Raw genomic sequence first — 16,541 nt, 5'->3', positions numbered from 1 at the left:
AAATTATCTCTCTATCAAATGCTGCTTACAACTCTCCAAATCTGCTGGTTTCTCAAAAAGAAAACATTGACAGCCTCGCCTAAAATAAACTTAAAATGTGTTTACAAATATCTGCTGTGAACTGCTTAGCCGCTGCCACAAAGACTTTTCCCACTATTAACTTTTTATCAAAACCGGCAAAAACACAAACATTTATTTTTCTTTAATAACTTAACGAAGAGAATCAAAACAACCTTTCTCTTCCAAATCTCGTATCGAACTCCTAGTTTTTATAAAAATTCTTTTTTTCCAAAAACCAAACCTCTCATTTTTTTTTCATACCATTTCCTAAAATCTCTGACTTGACCAATTAACACACTTCAATAAAAAAACATATCTTTCCCACTCTTTCTTTCGACCAATATTCTTCCTCTGTCTCCTTCTTTTGTTTCATTATACACACAACATTCTACCCACTTCTGGCTTTACAACAAAATCTACGTCATATAATTATTTGTTAATAATAATATATACAATTTATTGTTTTTATTCCTAAACAAATTATGTAAATTATTGTTAATCTTTCCTATCTACGTTTACAAATGCTTACAAATAAAATTCTTTCAGAAAGTCCCAACCGCTTTTTGTTTCCAAAGTCCATTGTTCCGTAAAGTTGTTGTACCTCACATTTTGTTTGTTTTTTTTTAATCTATTAATAATAAATCTTTCGTGGAATCACTTTAAATGATTAAAAATGCACTTTTACTGGAGTATTCTGAATTCTTATTTTTACCCTAATTTTAAACACATGCCTGCATATTTAATATCTTAAATATTTTTCTGAAAGTGAAAATCGAGAATCATAACAATATATATCACATCATATTACAGTGGTACCAGGAATCGAATATTTATGTTTCATCTATGATGGTTTTTATTATAAATTGTAAAAATATTTTTTCCAACTTTTATTTGAAATAATTTTACACATACAAATCAATACCAACTATTACAAAAAATAGTATCAACGTTTTTAGAATTATTTTTAGATATTGTTGATGTTTACTATCTCATAAACAAAAACATAGATATGAGTGTCAAATAACTGTCAAAGTGTGGTTACACATTTTAAAGTTTCTCCACATTTTAAAGTTTAATTCGAGATTCCAACCCTGCGTTTAAAATATTGTTAGCTAAATAGAGTATTTAAACAACAAAGTTTCTTCACACAAAAAATAAACTGTGAGTACATTACCAATTTAATACAAATTCAATATTATTAAATATTATACATAACCCATAATTCAATACAACACATCAATTAATCCAGTCTCTGGTTTTGTGGCAACTTCCACAAGTCGAACTAATTAGCCGATACAAGACCGGCTCTAGAAAAATTTTATCAAATGAAGAAAACAAAAATTAAAAATGGATAATTCTGAAAATATTAGTATACCTACTACATCACCAACATCGACATACTCCAATGCAGTAAGCAACTTCAATTTTCCTTCAAAAGAACAAGCCATTATTCTGTCAGCTATCCAAGGTATTAAAATACATGAATACATAGTAGCCATAGGGTCTCTACTCACACCAAAAAATGTTATCTTTGCATCACGAATAGCTAACAACAGAGTTTGTATTTACTTGAACAATACTAGCATTGTAGATATCTTACTAAACAACCATAAAACAGTACTCATCCAAGGCAATGAGATAGAAATTCGAAGACTTATTACGCCAGCAAGGAGACTAGTAATATCAAACATCTGCCCCAGCATTCCGAACAGTATTTTAGAAGAAGAACTGAAACAACTAGAAATAACTGCAGTATCCAAATTAACGTTTTTAAAAGTTGGCATGCCCGAGTCTGAGTATAGTCATGTCTTAAGCTTTAGGCGGCAAATATTTGTCTCTCCGATAATCACCAAACCAATTCCAAATACAATCTTAATAACCTATGACAACACTCCTTACAGAATCTTCCTATCCCTAGATGGTTTAAATTGCTCTAGATGTAATACTACTGGCCACAAAGAAGAAAACTGCACATCAACATCAACTGGTACAGAAACACTTAAAGATCCTTATACCTCAGAACTCGAACTCATGGAAATAAATCAGAATAATTCAGCAACAAATATTTCAGATGATACAACTAACTGTTTCAACCCTATTTCTGCAGATATCCCAACGACAAATGATTCGCTTATAGTACACAGCATACCTTCAACTAAAGCTAACAGCAATAATAGTAAAACAACCAATCAAGCAAAAAGGCAAATTTCAACCTCTCCTGAAATCTCAGAAACTAAAAACCTAAACGAAACTTTCATAACTCCAAAAAAATCCGCACACAAAAAAAAAGAAAAAGGCTTTAGATGTCGAAGCCACATTAAAACCAATTGAAAACATTTTAATGACAGCATCTCCTTCATATACGCTAAATTTCTCTGAATTATGCGACTTCGTGATAAACGCAATAGGATCAAAATTTCCTGAAGTCACAGCTAAAAACTATACAGAAGATTTTGACGGCTTATACACCTTATTAAAAATGGTTCACTCAAAATTAAATGATAGACGCATGAAAAATAATATCACAAGAATTATAAAGAAAATAAATCCAACAAATGAATCTTCCCTCACTGAAGAAAGCGACTACGATTTATCTCAATAGTCCAATTATATTCATTCTTCAATGGAACTTGAATGGCTATTATAGCCACATTGAAAACATTAAAATGCTAATCAATGAACTGTCACCACTAATAATATGTCTTCAAGAAACTCGTCTTTCCAACAATCAAGCAAAACTAAAAAATTATATGCCCTATACAAAAAATCGAGCAGTACAGCAAATATCCAGTGGTGGAGTCGGAATTTTTGTACATTCAACCATCCAATCCCAAGAAATTCCGTTAAATACAAATCTGGAAGCAGTAGCAGTTTCGGTAATACATCATTTTAAAATCAACATATGCAACGTATATTTACCACATCCTGACGAAACTACTCTATTAGAACTTCAAAATGTAATTAAACAAATTCCATCTCCAAAATTAATTTTGGGTGACACAAACTGTCACAACATCGCATGGGGATCAAAAAGAACAGATAAAAATGGACGAATATTATTAGAAGCAATTAATAACATAAAACTAGTTTTATTAAACACAGGAGCACCTACTAGATTCAATGCACATAATGGCACTTTTTCCTCCATAGACTTATCTATCAGTGATTCAACTTTAGCTCCATTTTTACAGTGGAATACATTGGACCACCTATACGACAGTGATCATTTTCCGATAATAATTACTCATGACAAAGATGAAAAAACCTGTACAACACCATATGAAACTTGGAAATTAAAGTCAGCCGATTGGGAAAAATACTCGAACTTAGTAAGCATACGTATACCAAATCTCGTTATATCAGATAATATAGACACTACTCTATCATCTTTCAATGGTATAATTTTAGACGCAGCCAGAGATTCTATAGGAAAAACCAAAAATATCACAAAAGCTCCTCTTCCTTGGTGGAACACTGAAATCGCATCCGCTTTAAAGCAAACAAAACATGCTTTTAATATATACAAAAAGTTTAACACACCTAATAACTTAAACAATTTTAGATCTTTAAGGGCCAGATCTAGATTTTTAATAAAACAAGCAAAAAAAGAGAGCTGGACCAATTACGTGTCGTCAATTGACTCGTCTACGCCCATAAGGGATATATGGCAAAAAATAAGGAAAATAAAAGGTTCAAAAACATTTAACCATATTGACACAATCACTACAAATGATCTAACAACTTCAGACAAACACGAAATCTCAGAAATTTTAGTAGAACACTATCAGTTGTATTCAAGCAATCAGCAGTACCACCCAAATTTCTTAGAACACAAAGAAAGAACAGAAGCATCAAAAATTAATATAGAAGATACTGCTGATCCACTAAACACTTCCATAACACTTGATGAATTAAATGAAAGTCTTAATAACCTCAAAAATACCTCACCTGGACCTGATGACATACCACCAGTTTTCATAGAAAAACTACCTATAAGCGCGAAGGTTACTTTAGTAGAGATCTACAACAAAATTTATTCGACCCATAAATTTCCATCTCTCTGGCGCGAAGCAATTATAATACCATTTTTAAAAGACAATAAACCAAAAAACTTATCTTCTTCGTATCGACCAATATCTCTTACCTGTAGCATCTGTAAAATAATGGAAAAAATTCTAAGCAAAAGATTAAAATGGTACTTAGAAAAGAAAAATCTCCTTACATCCATCCAAAGTGGGTATCGATCAGAACGGTCTACAATAGATAACATTATAGCATTAGAATCTGAAATACACGAAGCTTTTATACATAAACAAAAATTAATAGCAATTTTCTTTGACATCACAAAAGCATTTGACACCACGTGGACATATCACATCTTAAAAACAATGAAGAGTTGGAAAATAGATGGTAAATTCCTAGCCTTCGCCAAAAACTTCCTGGAGAACAGAAGTATAAAAGTTAAAACAAACGGTGTCATGTCAACTAAGAAATCACTGGAAAATGGTATCCCTCAAGGATCTGTATTAAGCCCCCTGCTATTCCTAATAGCAATCAACAACGTATCTAACCATTTTATGCTTCCAGTAAAAGCAAACCTTTACGCCGATGATCTTGTAATATATATGAGAAGTAAAAACCTAAAATCAGCTGCATCAATATTACAAAATACACTAAATAAATTAGAAGGGTGGTCTTTAGATATAGGCTTGAGATTTTCAACCGAAAAAACTAAAGTAATAATATTTGACAAAAGAAAAACACAACACCACTTAAATTTAAAACTTAACGGAAATACTCTTATAACAATCAACGAAATCAAATTTTTGGGAATGACATTCGACTCTCAACTAAAATGGACATCGCACATAAATGAACTAATTAAATCATGCCAACAGAGAATAAATCTTCTAAAAGTTCTTTCCAATCACAAATGGGGCGCAGACACAACTATTCTTCTGCGATTATATCAAGCTCTAATTAGAAGCAAACTAGATTATGGATGTATATGCTACGAAACTGCTACTAAAACTCAAATGAACAAACTGGACATCATCCAATCCACAGCATTACGCATAGTTTTCGGAGCTTTCAGAACCACGCCAATTAGCAGCCTTCAAGTACTAGCAGGAGAACCGCCATTAACTCTCAGAAGACAATATTTTTCAATGTGTTGTGCTACTAAATATCTCAGTGCAAAGGAAAACCCGTTTATAACAAGCCTAATAAGGAGCAACCCTCCAAATCTGTACTCAAATTATTGCCCTAGAAACTTACCTTTCAATGAACGAATAAATCGATTTGAATTCGATATACATCAATTGAGAGCCACTTCTACAAACAGATGCCAGTCTCCTCCCTGGAAAGTTCAAATACCAAAAGTAGATTTTACCTTACTTAACTATCCCAAACATTCACACAATCCTTCTGAAATACAACAACAATTCCGGTCTACCATCTCCAGATACCCTGATTTCAAACTAATTTTTACTGATGCCTCTAAAAGCAGTAATGGTGTAGCTGCTGCAGCTATTTTTGAAGACAACACCTCTGTCACCCGTCTAGCCAAGGAGTGTAGCATATATACTGGAGAACTGCAGGCAATCTTCAACGCACTGAACCAATGTACCAGCATTGATACAAACTTTCTTATTATATCAGATTCTCTAAGTGCCTTAAATGGTGTCAAGCAGATGTATCCTACTCATGCCAATTTAGCATTAATAAAAGACATGCTATACAATGCCCAAACATGTGGTAAAAACATAACATTTTTATGGGTACCATCCCATGTTGGGATAAAGGGTAATGAAGCAGCTGATAAAGCAGCAACAGAAACTATCAATAACATGACAATTCCTATTATGCAAAACATACCAATTTCAGACCAAAAAACATTAATAAAAACTTACATGAACAAAATCTGGCAAGTAAAATGGAACCAAACAGAAGCAAAATTAAAAAGTATCAAACCAGATGTTACTTCTGCTTTACTACCGCTCCCAGCTAAAAGACATGACCAAGTAGTTATTAACAGACTGCGGCTAGGTCATACAAAATTTACACATGGATACATCATCTCCAAGGACCCTCAGCCGATTTGCCACATCTGTCAAATACCATTTTCAGTGCAACATATAATGATAGACTGTCCAGTGTACTCAACAGCAAGATCGACAGCAAAACTAAAACACAATTTGAAAGAAACTCTAAAAGAAGACATCAGCAATACAATAAATTTTATCAAAAATTGTAAACTGTATAACAAACTGTAACATAACATAAAATGTTTGTATTTTACAAAACTGTTATGTAAATTTTAATAATATACTAAATGTAACTTTTCTAAAATAAAGATATACCACCCGCTAATAACCCTAGGGGTTGATGCGGTACAAAAAAAAAAAAAAAAAAAAAAAAAAAAAAACAAAAACATATTTTAATACATTTATTTCTTAAATTATGGTTATTTTTATTTCAGGTTAGGCCGCCTTCGTGACTGCAACACCCACGAATCTCTCAGCGAACTCTGCGACGACTATTCCCTCATAGACAACGAATATTTCTTCGATCGCCACCCTAAATCCTTTAGCTCTATCCTCAACTTCTACCGCACCGGAAAGCTACATCTCGTCGACGAAATGTGCGTTTTAGCTTTCAGCGATGATCTCGAGTATTGGGGAGTGGACGAACTCTATTTAGAGTCGTGTTGTCAACACAAATATCATCAACGGTAAGTATATTTTGTTTATGAATTTATATAATATACTTGAAGTTTCCGTAGTAGATTTGCTATAACATGCATGGAGATACATAATTTTAATATATTTTTCCCATGTTTTTTCCAGTTTCATCGATCCTTAAGGTGAAGGATATGTAACAGAAAATCTCATATATACAAAGCACTAGATTGCAGTCGGAAAATCCTCTTTAAAAAGTTTCGAGTGACTGAAGCAATGGTATCATGAATAAAAGGAAGGGTAAAATAAGATAATTGGCTGCTGTAATAACTTATAAACTTCAGTAACGTGCGAAACATCTTCTGGTGTTTTGTAATTACCGTGTTTTAGAAGACATTTTTTGAAATTATTTAAAAAATTCCATTAAAAAATAAAGAGTATAGCTGCTCAAATTGCCAGTAACTCATTAGCCAAATCTTCTAACCTTTAAGTTATTTCATTCGTAAGGAGAAATAAAGTTAGTTCAGTATGTGTTGGTTTGAGATTTCAGAATTGTACAAAGACAGACTAGGTGGAAAATTCTCATGCCCAACACGGTGCCTCACAAAAACCAGTAAGGAATATCGGATGTTTTGCTTAAAACAAATAATATAGAAGAAAAACATTCAAAAAAAGATAAATTTTAAACTTTCAGACACATTCAAAAAGTTTATGATAATCTATATAGTTTTTTAAGCGAACACTTCCATTTGGTAAGGATTTATGCATCGATACTGCTCACCCATAGGCTGATCTGATACACCAGCGTATTCTAGTCTAAGTAGCAGATCCATTTGGGTTTTAAATACAACGTTAGCCTTTTTGTTTTTGGCCAGGGTTTGAACCATCCATACACTAGATAATTCACACTAAAGTAAATGAAATTTGTTCGCCTGGTCCGCTTGTCTATCTGACCGATGCTTGTGATAATATATCTCTAAATAAGATTTGCAAATTTTTACAGTCATCTCTAAAGAGCGGATAAAAATGCAAACAAAATCTTTAAAAAAATGCGCATTTTAATGCCCAAAGTTCAAATCAAGCTACATTGAACACTTTAAACGACTAACAGGGCAAGGCTTAGGCAAATTTTATATAATATGCAAATAAATGCCCAAAGTGTTAAAAAAATACAAATTTTACGAATTTGCAGAAAAATGGAAAATGAATTAAAATGTAAGTTGAATATTATCCGCCCTTTAGTCACCACCAATAAATTACACTGTCACTCAGGCATTAAAACATCTATATGGAGGCTCACAGTCACGAGTAAAAACTGATAAATTTCTCACTAACAATTTTGCAATACCAAAAGGGCTTAGAGAGGGATATTGTCTCTCTACAATAGTTTTTAAAATCTGCATTGCAGCAAGCCTTTACTCTTGGAAGAGGAATGAAAATAGAATGGGAGTCAAGGTAAACAATACCTGCTTATATACTCTCCAATTTGTCGATAATCAGGTCATAGTTGCAAATGACAACGATTACAAGAATTACTCTAGATAGGGATTAGACTTCGGTTCGGAAGAAAATGAAGTTCCTCTTGTCATTGAACATAATTAAGAAATAAAAGTCTACAAGACTACATACTCCCGTATAGGAAGGTTTTCTGCTTAGAATTCTTTGTATATGCATGGATATTTTTAACAGGTTGACTGCCAGGCGGTCGTATACGACCGACAGTTCAATAAGTGCTGCATGCCACGGCGGTCGTATACGACCGATTTGATACGGTCTGTGATATAGTTCCTGTTTTGCTAGAGATCGTGTAGAGAAGCGAAATTATTGCAGTATTCGACCATTGTGGCATACAGTCGTCGTATATACATATCAGTTTTCATTTTGGCTGAATAGGGGAGACTAAAATGATATCGAAATTTTGACATATCTTTATTTCGAGTAAAAAATATAAAACTATAAAAAATATAAATTACAAAGTGAAATACATATAAAAGTTAAATAAGAACACAAAAGAAATTAAAAATTATCGGTTATTTGGAGTGTTTGTTTTTCATCATTTTACCGCGACTTCCCATTTTATTTCAAGAAATAATAATTGTTTTTACTATCATCTAACTCTAAAAATAACACGAGCACAATTAACTTACTTGTCTTACTAACAATCAAACCTCTACTGATAAAATATTGGTCAAAACAACCACTCAACAAAATAATACTCGACAAGTCTCATCATAAACAGAACGACCGCCCGACCGACCGCTTGGCACCAGGGGAATAAGTATGCCGCCTACGCCCCGGCGGTCGTATTCGACCGCTGACCTATTTTTTCAAAAATTGGGACTAATAAATGAAATTGATGAAATATTAGTAATGGAAGTATTTCAGTTGGTTGCAAGATGCACTTTTTTCAACTTGGCACCATGGACTTTTTTAAACATTTTTATGTGGCAGTCAACCTGTTAAAATTGTTACAGTAGGTAGAAAATAGCTCAGAGATCAAAATTTACCCTATGACAATATGTGCGTAAACTTAATATTAACAAAATGATGGTTGGTCGAAACTACACTTTTATTCATCTGAAGAAATGCTTTCTGCTTTAGAAATGCATCACATAAACATACCTAAACACACACATTCCTATACAATTCTGCAATCAGCACAGATTTAAATGATTATTTAAAACTCAAAATCTACCCAGCTCAAAATTCGAGTCCCTTACAGTCAACTCTCCCAGCAAATCTTTAAGTCGTATTAATCTGACTGTGATATTGAAGATAAATGTCGAGAACAGCTTATTTGTTATAAAGTGTTTTGAAATTATTTAAAAAGAAAGAATTGATAACCTTATTGAGGTAAATCTAGTCACATTGAACATTATTTGTTATTATTAAAGGTTTAATTAAAATATATTTTGAATTTTCTTGTTTTAAAATTGTTTTTGTATTTAGATTATAACAAAGTGGTTCTTTTTAAAACCACAATTTGTTTTTAAATGTTGAAGGTGTCTATTCGTTTTATGAAATTTCAATAAATAATAAATTTTTTGTTAATAACGATTAAAATTTCATTTACGTAATAAATGAAATCCTGTGACCCAAAAACACTGACATAATTAGTACAATTATCAAAATAACTGGGTCGCTTCATTTTTAACTTAAAACATCTCAAATAATAATGACTTTATTGTTACGAATGGAGAGTATATTATTTACATAGAGGGTATTGAAGAATCGAAAAGTGAAGCTAAAATAGCAATTCCGCAAGTGGCGTAGAATTTAGGAAGGGTCAACCATTCACTTTCCTCTATCGTACGTCTCTGATAGTAGCCATAAACGTTTACTTAACATAATTTAATAGGGTTTACAATACGTACACTACCTGCCAAGTATGGCAAGGATATTTCAAATAGTTTTAAAGTACTGGTTACAAATAATTTTTAGATTTTTATATAAAATGCCCTGTAACTCATTAAGGAGATATATTTTATTTAAGTGATTTGTTTTAAACCTTAATATTTTCGGAGCACACTAGTTCGCTCCCAAGGTCAAAAAGCCTCTTAATTACATACTAGTTCGCTCCGAAAACCATAACCTAGTTCGCTCCCATGGTCAAGCGGATTAAGTATTTATCTATTAAGTTCTAGGAAAATTAACACCAGAAAAATAGGTACTGCCCGATTTGTATTTTATATTAGAAATTATAACAAATAAGTATTGGTAGTTACATATTTATATAGATACAGTGATAAGCGCGCTAATAACCGACAAAATAACGCAAACGATGGAAAACATTATGAAGCTGTAAGATAAAAGAGATGAAACTAGTAGAGATGAGAAATTTAGCGATAGGAACCTATAAATTTACATTCTATTCACTGTTTCCCACCTTTAGACGCATCAGAGGAGGATGTCAACTAAAACTGTCACTGTCACAGCGGTAGTTTCCAAACTCTTACGTCTAAAGGTGGGAAACAATAAATGAAATGTAAAATTATAGGTTCTATCGCTAAATTTCCCATCTTTACTAGTTTCATTTCTATTTATCTTACAACTTAATATGTTTTCCATCTTTTGCGTTATTTTGCTGGTTATTAGCGCGCTCATTGCTGTTATGTATTTTGAAAAATGTTAGTGATTGATTTAAAAATTATATTGGAAATTTTGAATTGTTTTTAAAAATTACTGAAATAATTTTTGTGTCTACTCTAAAATAAAGGTATAATAAGAAAGCAATACAGGTGTAAAAAACTAACATAATATGGGATATTCTCTACCATTACAAAATAAAACAAATATAAATTAAAACGAGGCATTTATTTCGCTAAAAATCTAACTGAAATACATTTGACAAAATCAAATCTACTAATTTTATTTTGCTTTAATTCCGCTATTTTGTGATCAACAAATTTTTGACGCTCTAGAAGTACTTTTCGGTACACTTTTTTTGGTTTCCTAGAACTTCGTATTTTTATATGGGTGTCAATTTGAATATCTTTTAAAACTTTTAAAAATTTAAATATATTAGGGTGAGGATTGTAAAATCATCATCATCATTGGTGCTACAGCCCTATAAAAGAGCCTCGACCTTCCCAAGTCTATTACGCCAGTCAGTTCTATCCATTGCCAACTGTTGCCAGTTTGCTGCGCCTATTTGTCTACCATCCTCATCTACACCATTCCTCCATCTGAGTTTTGCTCTACCCCTACTTCTACTTCCCACAGATTGTGACATAAGGATTCTTCTAGGAGGGTTGTTCTGCTGTGATCTTGCCAGATGTCCTGCCCATCTTAGTCTTTCTATTTTTATAAAGGATACTACGTCTTTACCACCAAATATATGTTTATATCTGTGATATATCTCGTAGATGCCACCAAATATTCTTCCAGGATCTTTCGTTCAAATATAAGCAGGTGATTTTCATTTGCCTTGGAAATGGTCCATGTCTCCGACCCATATGTCAACACTGGTTGTATTAGGGTTTTGTATATGGTTATTTTTGTTTTTTGGCTTAAGTTTCTGCTTCTCATATGTCTACTTAGTCCAAAATAGCATTTGTTTGCTAGGATTATTCTTCGCTTGATTTCTTCCGTCATGACGTTGTCCTTGGTGATCAGGGAGCCTAAGTATGTGAATTTGTCCACCACTTCAAAGGTAGAATTATCAACCGTGAATTGGTGGCCGATGTTTCTGGCTCTATTGTTGGGTGTTGATGCCATTATGTTAGTTTTATTTTCATTTACTTGCAGGCCCATATTTTTTGAGGCGTTTGACGTGAAGGTGGTATACATTTCTTCTAGCTTGAGTGTTGTGCGGGCAACTAGATCAACATCATTTGCATATGCCAAAATTTGGGATGATTTATTAAAAATGTTTCCTCTGCTGTCTATTTGGGCATCCCTTACCGCCTTTTTCAAAGCTTTGTTGAAAAGGAGACACGCCAGCGCATCTCCCTGTCGCAGCCCAACATGCGTTTCAAATGCCTGTGATTGTTCGCACTGTATTTCGACTTTGCAAACAACTTTACGCATTGTAGCCTTAACCAATCTTATCAGTTTATCGGGGATGTGGAATTCATCCATGGCTTCATACAAATTATTTCTTAGGACACTATCATAGGCCGATTTAAAATTTACGAAAATATGGTATGTGTCGATATTGAATTCATTGGTTTTTTCCAGTATTTGCCTTAGCACAAAGATCTGGTCTGTTGTTGATCGACCAGGCCTAAAACCACTTTGATATTCGCCAAGAAGCTCCTCTGAATATTCACTCAGGCGACCATATAAATTACTTTATTGTAAAATAGGATTGTAAAATAACGAATTAAATTTAGAATGAAAACTTTCACAGGCATTGGTTGTACGCTCAAGTGATGAACTGTTTTCCGCCCACATCTCAGGAGGGAAGTCTGCCTCTTCAGAAATATAGTTGTTCACCAAGTAGTCAGCAAATTGTTGTACGGCTTGGTGTTGTGCTGGTAATATTTCACTAAAGTCTAAAGCAAAACACTCACCTACTTCTAATGGATCTAGGAAAGGTAGACTAAACATATATCTAAGGTATTGTCCGACTTCGTTGTCGTTTGAATACTCAGTAGCCAGACCAACTTTTTGAATTTTTTCTCCACCATGATTGTCCGAGATGAAACCGACATCCTTTTATTTTCGCAAATGGAAACACTTCACTTTACAGCTTTGATAGCTTATTCGAAATCGGCATACACAACCTTGGGACTAAAATTTAAGTTCAATTTTTGACACTTCATCTTTAAACAATTTAAGGCAGTCACATATGAGTTTGTTAACTTAATTAAAAGCAAAAAGAATACAAACGGCACATACTGTCCATTTTCGAGTCCGTGAACTGTAAATAGTTGAATAAAAAATTTAGTGCAGTATTTAAAAGTTCCATCAACTTAAATTGTTTCTAATTTACAAAAAATATTAAGTTAGATACACAAGAAAAAGCAACAATTTTTTTTACCGGATCATTTTTCAATAAAAATTGTTCTTTTTGGTTGGTTGTCACTTCCACGGAGTTTAGCGAGTCATGTACTTCTGGGCGCACTTCGGAATTTTGGGAATAACTTGTTTTCTGCCATTATAAATATTTTTTCTAATCAAATCTTCCACAGTAAGACTTTTAGTACCTGTTTGTTTACAATTGTAGTTTTAGAAACTGCTGCGCAAAAGATTTCTGCAGTTGAGCAGTCGAACCATCTCCTCAGGTCTTTCAGCCATGAGTTCTGGCGTCTTCTCACTGATCTTTTGCCCTGTACTTTTCCTTCCAGTATAACTTGAAGTAATTCATATCTTTCGCCTCTCAACACATGACCCAAGTATTGCATTTTCCTCTCTTTGATTATTCTTAGTAATTCTTTTTGTTTACACGTGCGACGAAGTACCTCAACATTAGTAACTCTTTGTACCCATGGAAATCTCAACATTCTTCTGTATATATACATGCTCAAAGGCATCTATTTTTTTTCTATTTCAGAAAACTAGCTATAACGACATTCAAACAGGAACTAAAGTAATAATGTTAAGATTCGCACCACCCCTATTTCTTATCATAAAATTTCAGGTAGACTACTAATTACCTACCAATCTTTTCAAAGAAATATATCAATTGCAACTTCTGATACGAAAAAAACCCAATCAAATATTAAACAAGGCAATATGAGCTCTAACATCATAATACTTTAGTGATATTATCGTTATAATTTTAATATTTTTTTAAGTAAGAAGTAGTGTTATATAGTAGCATTGTTTAAAAAAGACTCATTCTTTTTTAAGCAATGATGGTAGTGTTGTATTAATAGGTAAATACAAAGTTTGAGAAGACATTATTCAAATATCTTTTTTAAGAAATATATGGCCGGAGTGAATTTACCTATGCCCCTTTTCTGTGGGGTATTAAAATCTGACCGCGGGAGCGAACTAGTATACACCCAATATTTTAATACCAGGAATCTACAGTTACAATATTTCCAATTATGTATTAATAAAACACTCTGTATAAATAGTTGTAAATTGTAAGTCTTACTTATGTACCTAGTTAATGTAGTAACGGTAACAACAGTAATTTGTTATGGCCATGTATCCAAGCATCCAGTTTGTTAATAAATTTAGTGATAATTAAAAAAAAACATTAAAGTTTCGCTTATATCTATTGAAAAATAATCCATTTTGATTCCAATAGTTTTCAATAACTGCAATAGAAACTTCTTCAAATCGTAAAAAATCTTAATTAACTTTTAAATCGTCGAGCTAATATACGCTTTGTTGTTTCAGAAAAGAGCACGTCCACGAGGAAATGAGAAAGGAAGCGGAATCCTTGAGGCAACGGGACGAGGAGGAATTCGGCGAGGATAAATGTTCGCAATATCAGAAGTGGTTGTGGGATATGTTGGAAAAACCTACTACGTCCATTGCAGCAAGGGTAAGAGCAAATACGTTCCAAAATTTCTCTATATTGCTTACTAATATTATTGATATAGATGGTGGTTTGATACTTTTTGAAAAAAGTATTTATTGGATATTATTTACACCGTTGCCGGGCATATAACTGGGTCACTTCGAAATTTGTAGAATTATTGTAGATTTTATTTTAATGTAACATCGTTTACTAAGTTGTTGTCATTGTTAGTGTATTACAATGAGAATAAATTCTGTTGATATGGCAATAATTGTGGCGGCTTATAAGACGGCCGTTGTCAGCGCGATACTGCGAGTAACTTTGGTGTAAATACGGAGTACGCAATGAGTATCCCAACGCGACGGTATAAAGAGTCTGCTTAGTTTAAGAGCTGGTTCATGACAAGTCAGGACTAAAATAGCTAGAGATAACCGATTTCTCGATTCTAGTGCTTTCAGAAACCGAACCTTCACAGCAGTTTTCCTTCGAAATCATCTACAGGAGGTGTGAAATATAAACATATGTTAGTGGAAAGTTAGGATGCAAGTTAATGCTATGGATTATATTCTTAAACTACAGCAATTAGCTCACCTCTTTTCCGTGATAATCGGATTGCCAGATTGAATTTTTAACGAGAATACTTAGCTTGCATAGTATCGAATTGGAGTCGTGTATTATTTCCGACAAAAATCATTCTGTCTTACTGATTCAAATGCGACGTGTGAGAATAGCTCAAGCGTGTATTGCCGAATGACTTCCACTTGATGGAGGGTCTTTATCAAAAATGGGATGTTTACTGCACACAGGAATGTGACAGAAGTTCTAGAAGATCATATTTTACCCTTCATGGTTAGTTTTGGAGACGTCTCAACATTTATGGGTGTTAATTCACACAAATATCCCACACTGCTCGAATAGTTACTGAATATATTGACGATAATTAAATCATGTTTGGCTTGTATGCAATACAGATTTAAATCTCCTTGAACATATTTGGAATAAGGTAAGTAAATGTTTATATGAACATGTACTAGTCATCAGAAATTATAGCGAACTTCGGGATATTCTGGTGCAGGAATCAGACAATCTTCCAAGGAATTAGATCCAAAATCTGGTTTACAGCATGTCTCGTCATGTACGAGATGCTATTAATGAAAGAGGGGGGAATACTCGCTTAAGAAGCTATTAAGATTTCTTTGTCTTTCAACGGAAAGTATACTTTCAACGAAAAGTATATTTTTAATAAACTTTAAACAACAAAAACCTGATTTTTGCAAGCAATTACTTATTATAGAAGTAGTAATTTTTGTTTCAACCAAAAAATAAGTAAAAAAAAACTCTACAATAACCTCAAATTATGGATTAATCTTAATCTTATGCTCGACAATGTATAATTCAAATTTGAAATATATAAATAAATACTTTTTTTATAAATATTTTCTACTAACTTTTAGTTTTATTTTAATTTTAAATTTATTATAAACAATTACGTCCTGTATATGTGTAAAAATTGCAGAATATAATATAAACATAAATGACCTGTATATTTAAATCATAATAAACGGCATTCAAAACCTACTTAATGTAAAACGATATTACTATCTATCTGATAACCTAAACCCAATATTGGAGACGTCTTTTCTTGGCTGCTCTATTTTTTAGATCTCGTTTTATATGACCTATGGCTCTTTATTTTTCCCATATGTGTTTATGATCGACAAAACTAATAATCGTGTTTTATCGTTGGTGTATTTGTCTTATTGTATATAGAGCCAAATAATTTCCGCTTCAGTTTTTCTTTTTGGCTAGCATCTTTAATTGCTGTGACGGTTTTCATTTAGCATAGCATAGTATTGTTTATTTATATTACTCAACTTTGTTTA

The 16,541-nt window shown here is 32.8% G+C and overlaps 1 protein-coding gene across 2 annotated transcripts in view; it reads left to right on the top strand.

Moving 5' to 3' along the window:
- Positions 1-16,541, top strand: part of Shab (potassium voltage-gated channel shaker cognate b) — a 408,461-nt gene that overhangs the window by 224,191 nt on the left and 167,729 nt on the right. For both annotated transcript variants that reach the window (XM_072538289.1, XM_072538290.1), the window contains exons 4-5: positions 6,542-6,793; positions 14,535-14,682. In XM_072538289.1, the coding sequence (XP_072394390.1) occupies positions 6,542-6,793; positions 14,535-14,682 (400 nt within the window). The remainder of the gene's footprint in view (positions 1-6,541; positions 6,794-14,534; positions 14,683-16,541) is intronic.

The sequence above is a fragment of the Diabrotica undecimpunctata genome, chromosome 7 (assembly GCF_040954645.1).
Source record: "Diabrotica undecimpunctata isolate CICGRU chromosome 7, icDiaUnde3, whole genome shotgun sequence".
In the NCBI taxonomy this organism is placed as follows: domain Eukaryota; kingdom Metazoa; phylum Arthropoda; class Insecta; order Coleoptera; family Chrysomelidae; genus Diabrotica; species Diabrotica undecimpunctata.
Note: the sequence above shows the minus strand (reverse complement) of the source record. Positions and strands in the feature narration are given on the sequence as shown.